The sequence below is a fragment of the Strix uralensis genome, chromosome 18 (genome assembly GCF_047716275.1).
Source record: "Strix uralensis isolate ZFMK-TIS-50842 chromosome 18, bStrUra1, whole genome shotgun sequence".
Classification (NCBI taxonomy): domain Eukaryota; kingdom Metazoa; phylum Chordata; class Aves; order Strigiformes; family Strigidae; genus Strix; species Strix uralensis.
This window is the reverse complement of record NC_133989.1, coordinates 14,061,835-14,083,168: the sequence shown is the minus strand read 5'-3', so window position 1 is coordinate 14,083,168 and position 21,334 is coordinate 14,061,835. Positions and strand designations below refer to the sequence as shown.

The 21,334-nt window shown below is 38.2% G+C and overlaps 1 protein-coding gene across 9 annotated transcripts in view; it reads left to right on the top strand.

Moving 5' to 3' along the window:
• Positions 1-21,334, top strand: part of PTPRT (protein tyrosine phosphatase receptor type T) — a 473,479-nt gene that overhangs the window by 154,048 nt on the left and 298,097 nt on the right. For all 9 annotated transcript variants that reach the window (XR_012631402.1, XR_012631400.1, XR_012631401.1 and 6 more), the window contains exon 3: positions 20,642-20,913. Coding sequence is in view for 6 of the 9 variants with exons in the window: in XM_074888115.1 (XP_074744216.1) it covers positions 20,642-20,913 (272 nt within the window). In the remaining 3 variants the exon portion in view is untranslated. The remainder of the gene's footprint in view (positions 1-20,641; positions 20,914-21,334) is intronic.

Genomic DNA, 21,334 nt, shown 5'->3' with positions numbered 1-21,334 from the left:
CTCTAAGCCTGTTATAAAGGACTAAATTATCCTGCTATGCTATGTGGTGGGATAATATATTTGAGCAATTCTGACTTTAGAACACTAAGGACATGTCTCTCCATTAATTAGGGAGCTCATTCTGTTGTGTTTGCCTTTAGTCAGGGAAAGTGCACTAGCTGGGCACTTTGAGAAAGAAGGACAACTTGTTTTCCTTGCACACCTTTGGTTTCTGCTTTCACTTTTGGCACATTTACATGGCGGGGCAGGAAGGGGCAAATCCCTAGTGAAGTTGAGGTATAAGGACAAAAAAACATCAGGAAAGTGTCTACTGATTCGTGAAAGAAAGGAAATTCTGAATTTTATGGTGTTGGAGGTGGTCTTCAGATCCTTATCTTACCTAAAACTTGTCTTAGCAACAAATTTTCTGGTAGCATATCTTCAAGAAGTAGCAAATATGATTCTCAGTAGCTGAATAGAATTTATTTTTCTTGTGATTTTTCCCTATATAATAATCCTCAAACATCTTAAGTTTGAAGGTTTCAAGGTTGATAACTAATTACCCAGCCTTAGAAGAATTTCTGTAAAAGGTGTTGCTCTGCAACTGTTCGCTATAAGATTTCTTGTCCTATTTTACTTGAAAGCATTACAGGCTAGCTGATTCTAAAGAGAAAATACCAGACTAATTAGTTGTCTATCAGTGTGGTATGTCAATTTCTATATTCTTTATCTGAAGTAAAAAAACACAGTCTCACACTAATGAAATATAAACTAGTAGGACTGATTTCAGGTTGACCTTTATGTTTGCTCTCTCTTTGCTTTGAAGGAAGAACTGTTCTCTCAATATTTATGTTTATTAGGAAAGTGTTTATTTTTAAGGAGCTGGTGGGAGATTTGCATGACGAGGCTGCAACAGAATTGATTAAATTGCTTCACTCCTGCATTAGCTGTTGGAGTAGCTCCTGGTTGTGGACTGATAGACTTGAGGCCAAAATCAGTTTGTGTTTTCTTCTGTGGCCACCTTAGCTATTCTGTCAGCCTGAGCAAAGTGTCGCTTCACATGTTCTTGCTGGCTGCGAAAACTAAACAGCCGTGGTGTGAGGAGCGAGTCCTAGAAACCCTGCCCTGCTGCTGCTACCCCCTTGGCATGAGGTGCCTTGGCTCTGGTCTTGCTGCAGCTTCACATATTGAAAGCTGTGAGTTTTAACAAGGTGCTGGGCATGGCCTGAGCTGTAACAGCTGAGAACAGGCAAATTCAATGTCAAATGTATTGTTGAAATGTTTGTGAAGACTTTGGGGTTTTTTGGGGGTGTTTGCTAACTGCCCAGCAGCTCCTGTGGTGACTCTGTGTCCAGCTCTGCCTTTCCTTGTCTGGGTATCCCCATGTCATACTGCACATGATGCCTGGTCACACCATGCTGAGGATCGTAGCTTGACTTATCTGTAGAACATCTTAGACATCAGAGTACTAATAACATCTTAAAGAGCTTGATGAGTAATTAAAATTCACATTTATTTCAAAATTGCAAATATGTAGTGCTTCACATTTTAATGCATACTATAAGCATGCTTGAGTCTTTTGCTGTCAAATTGTGTGGTTGAGAAATCCTGCCATGCAGCAAGCATACATGCTTGAGAATGCAGAAATGGAGAAGCAACAGGCGCTTGAAAATTGTACCTGTAGTTTGAAATGTAGTTTAAAGGCACCTGGAGTTGTAGGGAGTGTGGATGACATCGACAGGGACTTGGTGTTTTGCATTTATTGACATCGCTGCAGCCTGTGGTCAGTGTCCTTAGTTTTCAGTATTGTCACAGTGTTGGTCAAAGTACTTGGAAACATGCTGTACTGGTGTTAATGTCCAGACTTTTATTTTAGATTTCTGAAAAACAACAGAATATTCCACAACTTGGTGCTATATGGAGTTTTAGATGCTTCTTGATGTTTGATCTCTAGCATCATTGTCTATGACATAGACTTGTTTGATAGTTTCCTAAATAGCAAGTGGTTCAAACAGTCTTTTACATGGATGCATAATGGAAATTAGGGAAAAATAAGTCTGTTAATGACCCAAAGAATTCCAGGAAGATTAAGGATATAATCTCTGGAAACACAGCTCTTAGAAAACTGATAGGGAAATGGTTCCATGCTGAGTCTAACCAATTCTGTGAACAGGAAGAAATTACACTCTGCTGTTCTTCCAAATTAGTCCCCTTGATAGAAGCTGTCTGAATACAAAATAGAAATTGATCCAAATGGGGCAAATTATCTTAATTCTTGTTAATTCATTTATGCATTGTTACGAATACACTGACTAAAGAAATCTTGAACTGCTTAAAATTAAAATGGTCTAATACTGGATCCACTATTTTAGAAGAAAAGACAAATAGGATAGGATTTTTAACGATTTTTCTTTTTTTGAGGAAGGAGTTACACTTAGCATGTGGTATCTACAGCACTGTGAAGTCAAAATTTCATAAAGATATCTATATTGCAAATGTAAACCTAGGGCATGTTACCAGTTTTTTGTGGAATATGCTGAGCCTTTGCCTTACGAGGGTGAAACATAATTGCATGTCCTCAAAACACAAGCTGCAAGTGGTATGTGTTCAAAATGGAAAGATGTGTTTTAAATGGACTGCCTGTAGGTTTGGAAATTGAATTCTTCTGTACAGTATAAGGAGGCAAACCTGCAAAGGAAATTGTCAGATGGGGGGACTGCTCAAACTCCATTCCTCTGGTGGCTCACATCACGGTGCTCTGTATACCAAAAGCAACAGAGAAGACTGAAAAAATGGAAAAGAGCTTTGTTTTTTTAAATGCATTTGTTGCATTTGTATCATGATCAGCAGTGGTCCATCTCAGGAACATTTCTTACTCAACCACTGAAAATGGTATGTTTTACAGAGCCATTTTGAGCAGAGAATTAAGAGTGACTATGTCTTAAGCTATTAACATTCTCACTGTTCTTTTAGAAAAAAATGTTTGTTTTAATATAGCATATTATTCTCTGTCCCTTACTGTCCAGAGCTGGGAAGAGAGTTCTGTGTGCAGAACAGCACTGGGCTCTTCATCTGGACAGCACTACTGTCCTCTGAGTTATCTCAGATTGCTGACACAAATGAGGTGCTAAACTTGAAGGATTAGTGCCACACAGTATTCAGGATCTGTGTTCCAGTGCATCTCGGTGCTTAATCAAATAACTAGAGAAGACAGTCTGAATGCCCTTGGTGTGTGGTTTTTTTTTTTGTTGGTGTGTGTTTGTTTTTTTTCAGAAATTTTGATAGCTTCAGAAATACTCAAGCTATCCAACATCCAGTACCATTGTTCTTGATAAATTGATTATCCTGGCAATACAGTAGGCTACCTGTACATACACTCTCATTTGAAGGAAAATATTATGGGTTTCATGAGGTTACTCATCACAATGAGTTTAATATGGCAGTGTTCCATGTGAAGGCCAAAGTCATGAGCAAGTTATGCATGTTACTCTGATCAAGTGTCAGCAGAACCTGCAAAGAAAAAATACTGTTGCCTACCTGTCATAAATGTTGAGATTATTTCAACAGTTGTTTTTCAGAGGTATAAACTTTCTAATTTAGTCTTTATTACTCTTCACCTGTGAGTGGAGTGCCATTCTAGTACCTGTGGACAGAGTATGTATGCTGACCCTGCTCTAGTGCACGCGGAGTTGTCACTAGTAGTAGTCAATCAAAATGAAAGTGTCCTCTAGAAGGGGAGAAGTTGTTTAAAACATCCATCAGATGTTTTTACTGTTAACACTGCTACTTGTTTAACTGCCTGGTTTTTGGACCGTGTTGCAGGCTTAAGTAATGTTAACAAACAAGATTTTGTATTGATATATTTTATGTTGTATACAACTATTGGAGGAAGAAATCTTAATTATGCATTTTGAGACATTTTCTTATTTCGCCTGTGATTTTTGTCTCCAAAGCTGTCTAGATGAGTGCAATCAAAAGTGGTATTCTGTTTTCCTTTTGAGTTGCCTTCTTAGCAAAGATGGTTTAGGATAAAGTACCCCGCTGACTCTTGTGCTACCTGTTTTCTGCACAGATCAGAAAATAGTTCTGAACAGTTATTTGACAAATACTTTAAAGATTTGGGGGATGTATCTGCAAAATACAAAGTTTTCAGGGTAGTTTCCTTGCATGAAGACATCTGAAAGCTTTAATCACTTTAGGGAAATATCAGCAACTTGTAACTGTATGACATGCACAGACACACGTTTTTCAAGTGAATATGCTGAATTATTTTTCTTACAAGCAAGGCATCTCTTTAATTCTTAGTTTGATACTGTGAAGACAGCTGAAGGAATAAGGGAATAAGTGACACTAAGAAGCATTTCTAGTGCCAGTAAAAGTACAGTGAATATCTGTCACACAGCGTACGATTTTGATAAAACTAATATACACCTGGAATTGCAATATTATTGTCAGTGGATTAAAAGTTCCTGTGTCCAGAACCTGACAGGAAGCCAGGGTGTGTGTATGCATATGCAGAGGATGTGATCCTTCCTTCAACTCTTGTTTCAATTCAAAAGTGAAAAGTAGAATGAAAATCATCCCAGTTTGCCAGAAACTCATGTGGCCATTTAAACTGGGTTCTAAAAATGAACGGAATATGGATGCTAGGGAAATTTCTATCCCAAAAATCTGTGTCAGAATGGTGTCGACTCTTGGAGCTGTCTACAACACAAATAACTCTTGCAGTGGGAGTAGAATTTGTTATATTAAACTAAGAAGACTAGAATTACGATCCTGGGCTAGATTTCTGTAATAGAGATTAATGGGAAAACTGAAAGATTAATTGCGTCCACATGCTTAGAAGGTTAGCTTGTTTGCATGAATTAGTGAAAATTCTAGTTAACGCAGTGTAGATCGTACGTAAATGGCTCGTTTGTTTGCAAGGCCGTGAAGAGCAATTATTTTTCAGAGATAGATAATCCTACTGAGAAAAAAATGCTTGTTAATAATTTGGCACTAATCCTGATCATGCTGAGTTCAGGGAGGATGTTCATTAGTCATTTAGAACAGGATCAGAACCTGAGAAAACTGCTCAAGTATATTTTAATTTGAGTTCCTTCTACCCAGGGTATTTACAACCTGTTTCAACTGCAAACTCTTGGAATAGTAGGGATAAGCCTTGCCTGTGGAAAAATCTCTGTTCCCTTTTGAAGTCGTGCCAGTACTGAAAACTTCATTCAGGTTCTGAAAACATGCTGAAATTTTCACTTTACCTCTTGGCCATCTGAAATGCTCTGCTGCAATTACCTAACACTCCAATCAAGTCTCAGTTCTTTATATTGTTCCAAGACATTTAATTTAGAATTTTAGTTTTTATTCCTACTTATGCTGGGAACATCTCCCAGTATTCATTGTCTGTTAATGACTAAAATATGTAATCCCCCAAAAATGTTTCATACCTGCTTAAATTACAACAATTCTAATAGATAGAATTAGTGAATTGAAAGTGTGTTAGAGCAGCCCTTTTACTGAAGTACATGCATATCTTGCCATTGGTTTCAGTGGAAGAATTAAGATGAGGATGTATGTAGAAAATGGTACTGCCGTTTGTACTTTAGATCAAGAAGAGTAGCTTATATATTGGAGCAAGTCATTCAACCGTTGCTGTATTTGGTGTCATCTTTGAAGACTTTGAAAGTTCTGAGAGAGACTGCTGGGACTGTGATGACTAGCAAATAAATGTGAACTTAAGAGGATAAAAATAACATTCTATTTTAAAAAATGAAAAGGACCCTATTAAGAATAATTTCAAACTCTAGTGTAGACACTTGAAATTTGGGTGAAGAGGTAACTTCAGAAGAAGATAATGGGAAATACTAGGTTTATTTAAATCTCCTAGTTGCAGGAAACAAGAACTGGTGAGTCAGCTAGAATATCAGTAATTAGCTTCTTCACTTGGTGAAAAATGTATGCTTCAGATGGTCTAAATGATTACTTTGCACTAGTCTTAATTCTAGAAATTATCATGTCTTTGGACCTTTCTGCATGGATGTCAGACTAAGGTTCTGTGGGGCAAACGACCAGTTGTGGTTTTGGTAAGGAACAACAAGTCTTTCTGATAATCTGAGGAAATTTTTAAGTGAAGTGATTGTTTTGCTAATGTGTTTTTTTCATAGCTGTTTAATTGGCCACTAGAAAGAAGAGCAGGGGGATTTTTTTTCTTTAAAGAAAGAAAAAGGGATGATCCTAGCAAGCTTGGAGGTAGAACGGTTGAAACAATAACAAATAGGTGAATCCACTCAGGGTGAATCCAGCATGGAAGATGAACCAGCAGAGCGTTTGCGGAGGAAAACTATTGACTTTCTACTCTACAGAAATTACTTCTATGCCAGTGTAATAATGGATTAAAACTGGATTTACCAGGGATTTCAAAGCTTTTGAAATACCTCCTGAGAGTTTATTTAATAAAGTAATCCTCAGGGGGAACAAAATTCTGTGTGGGATTTGAAGACTAGTGGATACAGAAAACAGTCAAATGTGGCAGAAGGTTAACAACTGGTGGCCCAAATGCCTTTTCTAATGATATATTAAATTGCATTCTGTAAGAGGAAATGAGCAATTAAATAAGTAGCACAGCACTGACAGGAAAATTTGTTGAGAGCTGTGAGGAACTTTAGACAAACTAATGGCTGGCATACTTGGGGTAGGTTAGGGGCTGTCTCATGTATAATTTAGGATATCTGGTTAACATTACGGACTCTTGTTTACTCTGCAAACTAAAACTCTCTGTGGAAAGCTCAGTCTTGTACTGTCTGTAATTTTTAGCTCCAGCCATTTAATCAAAGTGCCAAGAGCTGGTGCAATGTTTGTAATGTGGTTATATTTACCTTTTATTTAAGTGAAATTCTCCTAGTCAGTTCAATGCATTTATGACCATATAAACCAGTCATTCTGGTGTGGCAGGTATTACATAAAAGTTACTTGGTGGGAGAAAAGGTGGATTTAGACTGGATCAAGGAAGTCACCAGGTACAATATTTGAAGTTTCCATCCAAATGGTGGTATTGTCAGTCTGCTGTCACATGCAGAGCTCAGAATGGGTGTTGTAGTATGCAGCCCTGTTGGTTTTCAGCAGGAAAATCTTGACCAGAAAATGTGATTCAGTAGATACCATTAATTTCTAATAAAAATATAACATCATGCGTATAACACTGTTAGATTCTAAATGAACTGCAGTCCCCAGGAAATAAATCTATATGTACTTTTGGACAATTTAGTAGAAAATATTTACAGAGGCATCCAGCTGGGCTCAAAAAGCACACAGGAATAATAGCCTTTGTAGATACTGATACTATTGCTGCCTAATATCAAAAAGACCAGGAAGTGAATCATGATAAAATATTACAAGCTATGTGTACATTAAATGTACTGAGCATATTTGATTAAAACATGGGGATGTATACAGTGGCTCAAAGACAACATATTTCAAGCTAGTCAAAGAAATGCTCTGTTTTTGAACACAACTCAATTTATTTAAGTAAAAATATTTGTCAAGTTTCAGTAACTATCAGATGTTTACACAAAAGTCTGTTAATTTGTGTAATGATGGATCTAGTTTAATAATCTTGAATTGCAAATGCATGGTTTGGGATTTTTTTAAGCACAAATACTGTCTTGTGTCATGAGCCAGTCACCAAATTAATCACTTTATCAAGCAATGTCTTCATTTGGATTAAATTATCAGGGAGACTTAGGCACCTTCTCTGAATGCTAGTACTAGCCACTGTTGGCAACTGAGGTGATTCACGTTGGCATTTCCTTTTCTCTTCTTGAAATATAAGTCAGTAACATGCAGCTAGAAATCGTCCACCCGAACAGTACAATACCCCTGAAAAAGAGGATGCTGATACTAACTCCCCTCTTCAGGCTGCTGTAATTACAACAGGAGTTAAGATAGGCAAATAAACATTGCCCATTTAAAAGAAAAATCTGGTCTAATTTAATTCCCATGGGAATGAGCAAATGATAGTGATCACAGCTGGTAAAGATGTGGGTTGAAATGACTGAGGCTCCTTTCTCCTGTGCCAATACGCCTCCATGGGGGTCTGCATCAGCCTCTGCTTTTGCAGTTTTGAGCTGCTCCTTTTGAGAAATTCTTGTGCTGCCATATTGTGTGGTGACTTATGAGATGGCCTTAATTATTTTCTGAATTCGCTGTGCCAAATTCCATCCTTGGCTATACTTCAGTACACCCAGAATAGCATCATGGACTTCAACAGCACCCAACACTTTGTTGAAACTGAGCTCAGCAAAGTTGAAAATTTGATGCAAAAATAGCTCAGCATATAACCTTTAACATATTCTGAGTTTAGAACTGTAGTGTTGATTTCTTAAATGTGCAAATAAGTGACCATATGGTTAGAACACAGTTATGTAAAAACAAACTGTTTAAGAGACAATTCCTCTTCAGACATCTTTTGCTATAGCTGCCTTTTGGCATTACGATTAATATGTAGTTTCTGTCACAAATGTAAAAGGTAATAATCCCTCTGCAGTTTCCTAGAAAATGTTACATACACAAAACATACGGAATTACACAAGTTGCAGAGATCATAAATGTTGGCTAGTAATGTAGCTGCATGCCTGCTAATGAGTTATTTAATTCTGGCTGACATGTGAACCACTTCTAATACTCTAGAATTATGTAATAAAAAAAATACTCAACTATTTGTCTTTAATGATTAAGCAGACAACGAGTCCAGTGTACTGAAAATAAGTATGTGCTTGAACTACATGGAGTTCAGTACTTCGTAATATTTTCACCAAAATACTTCCGGCAGCTGTCTTGCTGATGCCAAAGGTGATTCCAGGGTGTCTTTCAGCAAGTCCTCATTGGTTCAATCTGTAGGGCCCAACTGGCCCAGCAATTTAGATTTTATGTCAGTTTTAATTAAGCACAACAGCAAGAAGATAAGCATGGTTTATTAACTTATCAAGAACAGGAGGCTATGGACACAGCTGTCTCAGATGATGATCTCATGAGGCATTGGAGACATGCAAGTAGGCTTTGTCTGATGCAGACTGTTGGCCACAGTAGGCTAGTGTCCAAGAACCTTCAACGACACCAGGGTAACCACTTGATAGAGTTCAATGTTGGTAGCCTTAGAATAGGAAAATTAAAACAAATTAATCTGAACCATGAGCCATCCATCCACATACCTCTGACACATGAGACTGCAGCCAACAGATAGCTGTTGCACCCTTGGAAAGGGAGAGAAAGGCGTAGTGGAGTTTGTAGTCTGTCCCCTTCGTCTTTTAAAATGTTGTTAGAGGAAAGAATTAGGCAAAAATGAAAAAATGTGTTCAGAGACAAACCAGAATTGGAGAACAAGATCAACACAAACTGAAAAATACAAAGGGTACTCTGGAAAAATATTGTTGTTAAGTTTTAATGGCATAAGTGGTCAACCATTGTATCTGGATGATGCAGAATAGTTTATGAGGATAATCATCTAGGTTATTTGTGCTTACTGACCATTACATACACGTGACATTCATGAGAAACATAGCTTTTGCAAACAGAAAGAAATTTTAAACCTAATTTTGTGCACGTCATGTACATTTAGGCATATCAAATCATGTTTCTGTTGAGAGTTTTGATACCAAAAGGCATCAGACTTTTGACCTTTGTCTTGCTGCCCCCTCCAAGGAGAGTTGATGTTGCAATAGCTGAGATGTAGTGATTTAATTCCTTGTGGTCACCAACCTAAGACATGATTTCCTTGAATCTGTATCCACCTGGTTGGAGAGATTTTTATTTTTACCCATTGAGTTTTAAAAAGATACAGAATTTTAGAAATAAGTACCATATTTAAAAAGAAAGCTGAGGCATGCATAATAAGTAGCAATTACTTTTTCTGAAAAGTCTTTACTGACCACTACTTCCGAACTCCTTTATTGTTGGTATTTCACCCTAAGAGACTTCTTTAGCATCTAATTATAGATTATGCTGATTACACAATTAGTTATGTCTTGAACTTAAAAATTTGATGAGTTTTTTTTCCAGAGGGTGTGTACAGAGGCTGCTTACTGAAATACTGTCATTTCCATGACAGAGAGAGGCATGTGGCAGCAGTTTATGCCACAGGTTAAATCAGGTGAGGAAGATACTTTGTATTCTGCTGTATCCTGAGCCTTCTTGGAAAGGCGTTTGGAGAGGCTTTGAACAGAGGCTTACTCATGTCCCTACAACTCATTTCTGTGGGCCTTCTCTTCCAAGGCTTAGCTGTAATAAAGCTCTTGGGTGCTAAGAACAAATCTGCAATGTCTTTAAATGAAGATATTATGTTGAATGATGGTCATTCCTCCTATTTTGTTTATTTGCCCATTTAATAACTGAAACTTTATTAAGTGTTTAAATCAATTGCCTACATTTTAATGAAGTGTTAAGATAGTGATTGATAGGATAAATAGTTGTCAGGCTACTGGAATTAAAAAGCAACAAAACCTGTTCAGTCTTCAGGGTTTAGTGTACACTTTCATCAGTTTTAAAAGATGACAGTGTAACGAAGAAGGTATAATTAAAGTTATAGAGAATTCTTGTCTATTGTTTATAGAGAATTATATGTTTATCATTACAAGATTCCTTTACCCGATAGACTGGGATAGCTCCACTGCTAATGGCCTTTTTTTTTATAACACTGCCAAACAATTTATACCGTATTTATAAATGATGGAATAAGGACACTCTTGAAGTATACTACAGCAGTGACCTTAGCAGTGTTGAATGCTGGCAATGAATCTATTAAAAAGTTTTTCACTGTTGAGATTTATAGAATTGCCTCTGATTCTACAGCGCACACCATTTTTTCTCAGGGAACCTAGGCTTACAACTGTGGAAATTGGTCTTTTATTAAAGAAATGTTAATGAAATGTAGGAAAAAAATTCTAGATATAACTGTGGAGCCTAGAGATAAACATGAGATATACAGAACAGATGCCAGATGACTGTAACTTTGGAGCCATTGCTTTCTTCTGAGATTTAACAAACAACAATTTCTGCTTTGTAAATCAAAATCTGAGTTTGTTAGTGAAGAGGAAAAGGTGATTTGACTGCTGATGCTATTCCAGCAAACATCAGTTGCAAATGTTCTTCAGCTGATTTCTAAGGAGGGAAGGCCTGTGCTCTAGAGATGCAGGTGGAAAGCAACACTGGACATGACCTTGCACCACTGAAGTGAGAAATTTCGTCATGAATCTTTGTGCTAAACTGTGCAGTCCTTATTGCAGACTAGAATGATTAGATGTCAGTGCTTTCAGGAACTGTCTGAGCCAATGTTTAGAACAAGCTTTTTGGACATCTTGAGATATAGTTAAGTATCACTGTTGTGTTTGTGTCTATGCAGATATGAATTAACCTTTATCTGCTTATTTTCCACACTGGATCTAACAGGTTCTCATATTGAATACAGGCTACTAGAGACCACTCTGGACTGTAGCTGAGACCAGAAACTAGCAGTAGAGAAAAGGCGCTTCCCCCCCCCCCCTCTTTTTTTTTCTGCTTTGTCATATCTGTAGTTTTACAGTCAGTTGTCTTGCAGTGCAAGGATTTCTAGCTCAGTGATGATGCCTATGCAAGAAATTGAGACAACAGGAGGTCCCTCCTGTGCTTAAAAATCTCCTCTTGCTTCTACTGTGTTGGATACTATCACTCTCCCAAGTGCTTCTTTTCATTTCTATTTTTATAAGAGTTCTGCCTTCACATTTCAGTTTAATTTTCTTTGGGCCAATGAAAAATACCCCATTTGTCACTGAGAAAATTACAAAGTCAGAACCTGAATCCTGCATGTTAGCTTTATATTGCAAATATGTCAATCTCTATCATTGCATGTCCTTGGTAAATGCCACAGAATGATGTGACCAAGAGCTATACATATATGTTATGTTATAAGAAGAATGCTTTTGACAATAGAGCAGGGAGGAAGCTATTTTCACTTGATGATTTAAATATTGTTGTAAGGTTAAAAGTGCATCCCTTTAACATATAGGGTCCTTCCCTATGCATGAAGTGAAAAAAGCAGCATATAGCAGTAACAGAAATGGCAAACAAATTTTGGGTGGATCACAGTATGTTGCTGGGACAGCTATAATGCAGAGTGGACCACATGGCTTCTGGGCTCTGAATCCCATCTCGTAAGGAGACCATCTCTCTGCTAAGAGAACTGGGGTTCTGAAACTTCTGACAAAACATTTAATCCTCAAGTCCCTGCTTCACAGCCTCTTGCAGAAATCCCATTATCCACCCTAAAGCCCTCTGCTAATTAGACCCTTGTTGGCTTCGTCAGTCATTTGATCTCTTCCCATCTGGATTTTGTAGCTGAAGAGGGTTTGCTGACTGATCCACCAGCATGTAAAGAGGCAAGCCACTAAAATGAGGTTTTTTTTTTTCTTTGTAATATGTGATATATTTTTGTCTTGTTTCTTCTGTCAGGGGTAGTTTAATGTTTCCCATTTTGGATGGTAAAGCCCCTGCAGTGTATGTCGCTTACTTCAGCATTTACTTCAGGAGTGAATAAAGGGAAGCTGTCATTTGGCTGGAGGCCACTCCTGGGTTGTTGGTATCTTTCAATGTCCGTGGGTCACCATTATTCAGACATTGGAAAACATTTGTAAGAGGAGTGTAGTTTGATAACACCTGTGATTTAGTGGTAACAGTGCCTGAATACCACTGAAAATGCCAGCAGTCATTTATGGCTCAATCAGTGGAATCAATGAACAAGGCTGCAGTTTGCAATTATGTAACTGTGGGAAACCCAGTTTCCCTAGTTCTGAGTATTGTCCTATAATTATCTGGTTTTATATAAAAGCAGAAGAGTTGCAAACTTCTCCCAAGGACATTTGCAAATGTGCAAACCAGACCCGCTTTTCTTACACACCTAGTCTTTCAGGGAAAATTGGTAAAGCATTTATGCCCCAGTCTTCACTGTCTTTAAATAATTACAGCAAGTATTTGCAGTGACTGAAGTAATATGGGATTGGTATTGTTCTCAGAGATTTTTCTTACAAAAAAACCCAACAACACAATTCTTTTTATGACATTAATTTCCAGAAAAAAAACTTTTTACAAATAGTACACTGTCTCTTTAAATAATACTTTCCTATTATCCAACAATTTCCCAAGTGAATGAATTATCCTCATGAATTATACTGAACTCAACTTGCAGTTTATATTCATATTTCTCTGTGAATCAAATTCTTTTTATTTCACTAGTAGATTAATTCAGTATGACCCACATTTGAGCAATAAACCTCATGGGTCTGATTTTGTCTTAATACTTGAAAAAGGGTTAGCAGCTCTGAAATACACCTTGTTTAATTTTGAGTTTGTACAGACACTTCTGTCTGTAGTACATCAGTCGGGGAAGAGATTTCTGAGCCTTGTTCAGTTGTTGTACATGAGTATGAAGAGTAGGGATGTCAAGATGTGGGAAGTGTGAAGCAGGTAGGTAGTCGTAACTTTTCGTAAAATAAGAACTACAAATTAAGTGGCAGTAGCTTCAAGCAAGTGCACAAAAATATTTATTTATTTTCCCCAGCACAATGTATGATTAAACTATAGAGCTTGTTGTTAGACTCCTATTCCTGACTGACTTAACAAGATTTATGGAGGAAGATCAATCTGTGGCTAGTCAATGAAAGGGGTAGATGCAGCATTTTAAAATCTTGATATCAGCTGACTGTCAGAAGCTTGAAATCGTAAATTCTGCTTCATAGTACCCTGGTTCTTATGTTCTTATGGCCACTTTGTCACTGCTGGAAACCAAGTCTTGAGGTAGACGGACTTTTTTCTTATATTGTCCTTAAACGCGTTTTTTCATACTTAGTGTAGATGCTTTTCAGTATCTGTTCTATGGCATTCAGATTGACTTGACAGTATTATAAATATGTGCTTTACCAAAAGATATGTGAAAACATGGTATGTGGAAACCTTGCCAGGAAAGGCATGAGCTTGCTTGGCTGGCTGGCATAGGTACCTCTTGCTTGATCTGTCCTTCTGTAAAAATACCTGTGATAAGGGACTTCCAGGTCAGTATATGAGATAGTGAACTGGCTCTGACCCTAATCCTAGTCCACTGAGAATGAAATACTGGGCAAGAACCAAAGCACTCTTGCAAAGGAAAGTCACACTTCACAAATCTATTGAAATACTTTGACTTTTTTAAAAAAAGTCAAGTAAATTGGATATTGTTGTTAAAATGACTTTCAAAAACAATGCAATGGATTTCCAAAAGATGTTTGAGAAGACTCTTCCTTAAAAGAAATGAGGCTGCAGTAGAAGCGACAAAGTGCTCAGAAGGTGAGCAGGTAAGAGGCAAAGACCAGCAGTAAACTCTCAGTAGGGGAGATTATCAGAGGTGTTCCTCTAGGATCTCTGCTGTGGTCTGTGCTCTGTAACATACTCATAATAACCTTGAAAGGATGGTGAAAAGTATGGTGAGAAATCATACCTGTAAAGCTGCCGATGTACTAATGTTCTTCTAAAGAACTTTGTTCTCCTTGACCACGAACTGTCCTTCGTTTTGATATCCATCTGCACAGTCCGTGTGGCAGTTGTTTCTTGTGTATTGGGGACTTACAGTAGCAGGCTTTCCTTCTCATGTATCATTTAAAACTGCAAAGATATATACTCATTCATTTACATATATAGGTTAAAATGACTGGTAAATACTGTGGTTTACTATTCTAATAAGCATCCTTCTTAGCACATTTTGGTTTTGTATCCAATTAGAACAGCTTAATTTCCCCTGTATTTTTGATTAAGTACGAAGTTATCGGAGCTCTTTTGTTACTGTAGTTGAACTGCAGAAGAGTAAGTCCTATCTATGTGGCTGCTGCTGTCGGAGGCAGCACAGAGCTTCACACGTTTCCAAGTTAGGGTGTTATGGTCTGGATGGGTGGTGGCAGTTAGATGGGTCAAAGCTGCTTGGATGGTGTCAAACTCAGGGAACAGTTGATACAGTTGGGGGTAAGGCCATCTTTTAGAGGGACAGACACAGACTGAAGGACTGGGCCAAGAGGAACATTTTGAAATGTGATGTGGACCAATACAGCCATACCTGGGAAGACAGCTTGGGGGCTAACTGGCTGGGGACCAGCTCTGTCGAATAGGACCTGAGGATCCTGGCAGATGGCAAGCTGAAGGTGAGCCAGTGGTGTGCTCTGGAAGCAGAGCAGGCTAATGGCGTCCTGGGTTGTTTCGACAGGGCCATACCCAGCAGACAAATGGAAGTGGTTGCCCTTCATTGCCACTCACTGGATTGCGTTGAGCATACTGTGCCCAGTTTTGGGTGTCATAATATCAGAGACTGATGAACTGGAGCGAGTTCAATGAAGGCCATCAAGTCTGTGGGGCTGGAGCACTTGCCCTGTAAGAAGAGGCTAAGGAGTTACCAGGGATTGTTCAGCCTGGGGCAGGAAGGCTTTGGGGGGACCTAGCAGAGGCCCCCATGTACCAACAAGGAGGTTATCGGGAATACCGAGTTAGGATCTTTACTGCAGCGAGTGTCTGGAGGATGAGAGATAAAGAGTATAAATTGAAACAAGAGGTTTTGGACTGAATGTAAGGAAAAACTATGAGGGCAATGAAGCAATGGAGCAGGTTTCCCAGAGGAAATGGGCAGTCCTACTGGGATCTTTGTGAGACACAGTAGGTAAAAGCTCTGAGAAACCTGATCTGGCCTCATAGCTGACCCTGCTTTGAGCAGGGCTTGGCCTGAGGTCCATTCCAACCTGGATTATTCTGTGTTGCTTTGTTCTACCTTAATGAGGACAGATTTCAGACTTACTTTCCTGGGGATAGAGTTGCTCTTCAGAAATAAGCAAAACTGTCTAAAAATGCTCGTGCACCTGATACAGCTGCTGGAAAACCCATTCATTTATTTTGGGAAGGAGTTTGCTCTTTAAAAGAACATTCTGTACCTGATTCTGGTTTTCAAGGTTTTAGAAATCTCGTTTTGCAGTTAAGCATTTTGACAGCTTTCTTTTCAAGTTTACATTCAGTCTTTAATGGTTGCTATAATTTCACTTTTAAACAGCATGGTTCTTCAAAGCCAACAGTGAAACAGCATCAACTGAGGTCTGTCTGGTGATCACGAGGGGTTCTCAGTGGCTCATTTCTTCAGCTGTCATTTGTCAGCACACACTCATGTAATCTTAATGAACAATGTGCAAAGCCATTAAAAACTCAATTACGGCTTTCTTTTTACTGCAGACGTGAGAAAATGCAATCATAAAGTGCTGATGTGTAAACACAATAGCCACCATCTGCTACAGAGTAGCATTTCAGCTCCAAAAAGAGGATATATGTTGCAGATGCATCAATAATAGGATGCTTATCAAGGCATCATTATGCACCAAGCAGGGGAAAAATTGAAATTTATGGCCAGCTAGAGAGCACTTCATGGTTTAATTCCCCAATTTTCAGTGGTATGTTTAATAACTATGAGAGAGTGCCGTTTTATGTTCCTGTCGTTTGAACGGATTTTTAAAAATGAATTTATTTACCGTCTTCCCATCCTCCTTGCTTCTGACTGATCCAAACATAACACATTCATTTTTGGTTATTCAGGACAAAACCAGCAAGATATTAATGAATCTAACCTGTTGTTCCAAGAACACTAAATTTAATTGACCTGATATTCAATCTGCTTTAATGAGCAAATACTTATGTGTCCAATAAATATAAAACAGAACTTTTACACAGCATAGGTAATTTTTCCCCTGGACTCATTTTTTTCAGTTCAGTGTTGACTTTATGACATTTGAACTCTCTGGATGGAGGTAAACAAAACAATGAGGCTAAATGATTTTTTTTTTCTACTGTTACTATTTTTCAACATTGTATATTCAGTGGTCTAAATAAGAGTTTCTCCAAGATACCTTTTGTTTTATTCAGATTTTTGCCTGAAGATATTTAAGTGGCTTTCAGTCATCCATTGATCAATAATTTCCATTTGTGACATGTTAATTCTTTCCCTTGTTCTTTATATGAGTGGAAAATGTGACAAGTGGTTTGTTGGTGCCAGACCAGATTGTTATCTCTTTTATTTGCACATATAGGCCTATAAATTGAGAATGAGTCCCATCAGCTTCAATTCTGTGTTCAGTCTGAAGAAGGCTGTCAGGCTCTGAATCACAATATGTCAATTTTTATTAAGGATAATAAGGGAAACCATACTTGTCCTTAAAAGGCTGTTGTGGTTTGTTTTTTTTTTTTTTCTGGTGGGAGCAATTTCCATGATCTCTCACCTACCTCTAAGTGATGTACCCTGCCCAGACAAGCTTCACTGGGCATAGGCGTTTATAATACAACAGTGGATCTCAGCTGTTGATCTTGGAGCATGCAGAGCAACCTTCTGAGGGTCCCAGAGGACAGGGGACAGGATATGCCTTCAAGTCCACACTGTGAAAAGAAAAATGAAAACATGTACAGATGGGTATATTTGAAGGCCAGTTAACAGAAGACAGGATATAATTTACTCACAACTGAATTTTGTGGATTGGTGTGTTCTTGTATCCGATGTCAATTATAGTCTTGATGAAACTACAAGTTTACACCCGCGTACGATGGCTGGGCTTGAGGTGTTGTGCACTATGCCTTGACTAGCCAGGGAAAGGGTTTGTTGTGGAAGGTGCCACACTAAGTCTCTGCAGAAATAAGGGATGTGGTATAGTTAGTAGGTGACAAACTGATTTAAACAAGGTGTGAGTACTTTTCTCTGACAGAGATGGCACTGTAAGTGGAAATGTTTCATTTTTTGCACCGTCATATAAAATAAGACCTCTTCCCAGGACTTCACTGGAGACTAGTTTTTTATAGTACTTCCTCCTGCATCTCTAGGAATACAGTATTAAAAAAAAATCATAAGCTATAAATAAGAACCTATGAATAATCTGCATGTGACAATTGTTTGTAAGGCTATTCTTTTAGTAACTAAGACTAATTATTTTAAGTGCTTTTTGGTGGATGGATATTTTACTTGCTCATGTTGTCAGTAGCTAGATTCAGGCTCCATACTCTCTCTAAAATTGTCAGCAGTTGCACAAAAGGCCATTGTCATACCACGAATAGCTTGTGATTCATTTTTTTGTGGGTGGCAAAAAATAAAATTGTAATTATTGCTTTGAACTTTTTATAAAAGCTGATGTTTTTTCTCCCAGAGGAAAGCTCAGTATTTTTATACATGAATCTGTGAAAGTGAAATACTCCTTAAATTTTTCTGTTATTGAAACACTTCTCTACTCCAGTGCAGTTCAAGACCATATTGTGTAAGACACAGTACCAGTACAGCTTCAGAGTAGTTCTTTACAGTAGGAATCCATGTATTATCCAAATCTAAAAAAAAAAAAAAAAAAAAAAGAGAAGGATGCGCACAAGGGAAATGATCCAGTCAATGATGGTGCAAAAATTGCTTTTCCTGGGTTCCTACCCAGTGCAGCAGGCTCTTGGTCAAAAACCCTGTGGATGCACAGGAGCTCTGCTTTTCTTTACTGACTTTTAACTGACTGCACCATCATCCTCAAGTATGAGATTGGGCAAATGTAGAACTTGTCTTCTTTGTATCTTGTACTGTTTCTCAAAATGGCATTGAAATGCTGCAGGCAGCGTGTCTCACAGCAGCTGCTACACTCCTCTATATGATACTACTGTTACTCAGCAGTTTTACAGCGTCTTTCCTCCCAGATTCTCAGTAGAAGAGTGGTTCTTACAACTATTCTTGCTTTATTTGTAAGGGAAGATAAGGCAGACTATGTGTACTGACTGAGATCCTGGAAGTGAGTGTCACAGTCTTAGAAACCAGGCTGTCAGGTTTCTAGCCTGCTGCCTTCACTGTCAGGCTGTGCCGCCTCTTCAAGCCTATTGGCAATTGTGCTTTCTGGTGATAAATTATCTTAGGTCATGGAAACAGAATCCAAATTGCTGTTTCTCAAAACTTTAGTTTATTTTGGGTGGATTTTTAAGACTAGCATGTATATGGTACTTGCTGAAGAAGGGGATTTTGTGATTGACTGGGAGCAGAATTAGATCAGCAGTGAACATTAGTCAGGATCCCATCTTATGGACTTTGATTATTAGAAATTGAAAAGTTTGGATTCAGCTCTTATGTTTTTCAAAGTCCTTGCTGTGAATCTGGAATTTCTTGACTTGGGACCATTTTGATTTTCAGCATAGCAAAATGACAGATAGGATTGCCAGAGAGCATCTTGTCTATAAATTTTCATATTTCTTAGTACAGCCTCTTCCCCAGCTGTGCTTGCATTGTGCTTGAATTTTCCAAGGTCTCTAGAGTGTGTGGGTTTTTTTTGAAAGATTGACTTCCTTCTGCATCCGTGCTTTTCAATCTTTTACAAAATGCATATATATCTCATAAACACAGGGGGAAAAACACTTTTGTGGGAGAAAGTTGCTGGTATCTGTTGATACAAATTTAGAATATATGGCTGTTCACTGCACAGAATTGATCAAAATGTTTATCTGGCTCATCTGAGTGTCACGCTGCTATGGCATGGAATAGGGAAAAGTCAGTAGGTTAGAAGTGAGGCAGGGCTTTTCGAATTCAATCTTCTGTGAACTGCAAGAGGCCAGCAGAGAAATATGTTTGTAGCATGTCTTGGCAACAGCATCAGACTGAGAGTGTCAAGAGGGCTGCATCTGATTAAAAATTATCATGCCTGGCTGCTGACACACAGATTTTCTCCCCCCCCCAGTCTCGGTATTTTCTTCAGCTTTTTCTGAGTGTGAATGTCTGTACACACATAAAGGAGATCCTTTAGACAAAATTGAATCAAATAACTCTCATAATGTTTTTCCTTATTGCTAACATTTGTCACCTTGATGCATCTGTGAAGAGATGAGTTGAGACACAATGTGCTGTAAAATAACTGCTTGATGAATCAAAATCCGAGTTCAACATCAAGTGCCATGGTTAATATGATGCAAGCTTCCAGGTTAACAAACTCATAAATTGCCTTAGTATATCTTTTCCTCCCTAAATTCAGCCTGACCTTCTCTCCTAGAAGAATAATTGTCCTTGTTGCATTATTTCTAGTTGAGATGTTGCTGTTATTCTAAACAAGCCTAATTCATTTGGGCTCTGAAAATTGGGTTTTTCTTAACACATTACAACCTTCAAAAGTTTATAGTGCCAAGGTGGAGGGTTCACAGGTATAGATTGGCACAAAGTGGGTAGGGGCCAGGCAGGCAACCATCAGCTGAGAAGTTGGCCCATTGTTGTAGTTTTTTTTATTGAATGTGCCTTTGGGGGATTCTATGCTGTAAGAGACCCTTGTTGCTGCTTGAAGTGTGAATATGCTTCTGTTTAGAGTGACTGTTTTATCACAAGGATATAAAAAAATAAAAGCAAAATAGTATTTTTATTTTGTTTCTTAAGTTATCTAATTAAAGTATTTCTAGTTGACCCTGAATGTATTTGTGTATATACCATTTTAATACCCTTTCTTTCTGTTACTAACAACAAGCATAAAACAGCTAGTTTGAGTTCTTCAGATGAATGTTTTGTTTTCTGGCTTTTAAGGGAGTCATTGACTTTTCTAATGGAACTGTTTTTACTGAAAAAGCCAAGCAAAACCACACTTTCTTCTCTTTTTGCTTTCCTCTGTAGGCTCCTTCATGATGGTGAACAGCTCTGGGCGGGCATCTGGGCAGAAAGCTCACTTGCTGTTGCCTACGCTGAAGGAAAACGACACGCACTGCATCGACTTCCACTATTACTTATCCAGCAGAGACCGTTCGAGCCCTGGCTCTCTGAACGTCTACGTGAAGGTGAACGGGGGACCACAGGGCAATCCCATATGGAATGTCTCGGGGGTTGTTACAGAAGGATGGGTGAAAGCAGAACTTGCCATCAGCACATTCTGGCCACATTTTTATCAGGTATGTGTTTGTAATACTTTTTTCTCTTTTTCCTTTGAACATAGGTATGAGCTAAACTGTTAGCAACAGGTATTCTGAAAATCAGATCTACCCCTCCCAACTTTTTCCTATCAGAATGAATAGCATTCATATAGCAGCTTTAGAGAACATACAGCACATTTATAGCAAAAGGGTTATATAGGCATCTTGAGATATTTGTTCCCACTTCACCCTTTTTCTTCAGTTGTTGTCAGGTCACAGAGTGGTGGATAGACTGCAGGGAGTCAAATTATCAGCAAGTTAAACCCCACTTGTTTATCATGAAATTGGCACATAAACAGACTTGTATTGGCGCTTTCCATGGCAGTATGTAAATGTAAATACAACTGAGTGTCTAGATGTTTAACTATCTCTGCATAAATTTGCCTGAACTATTTTTGGC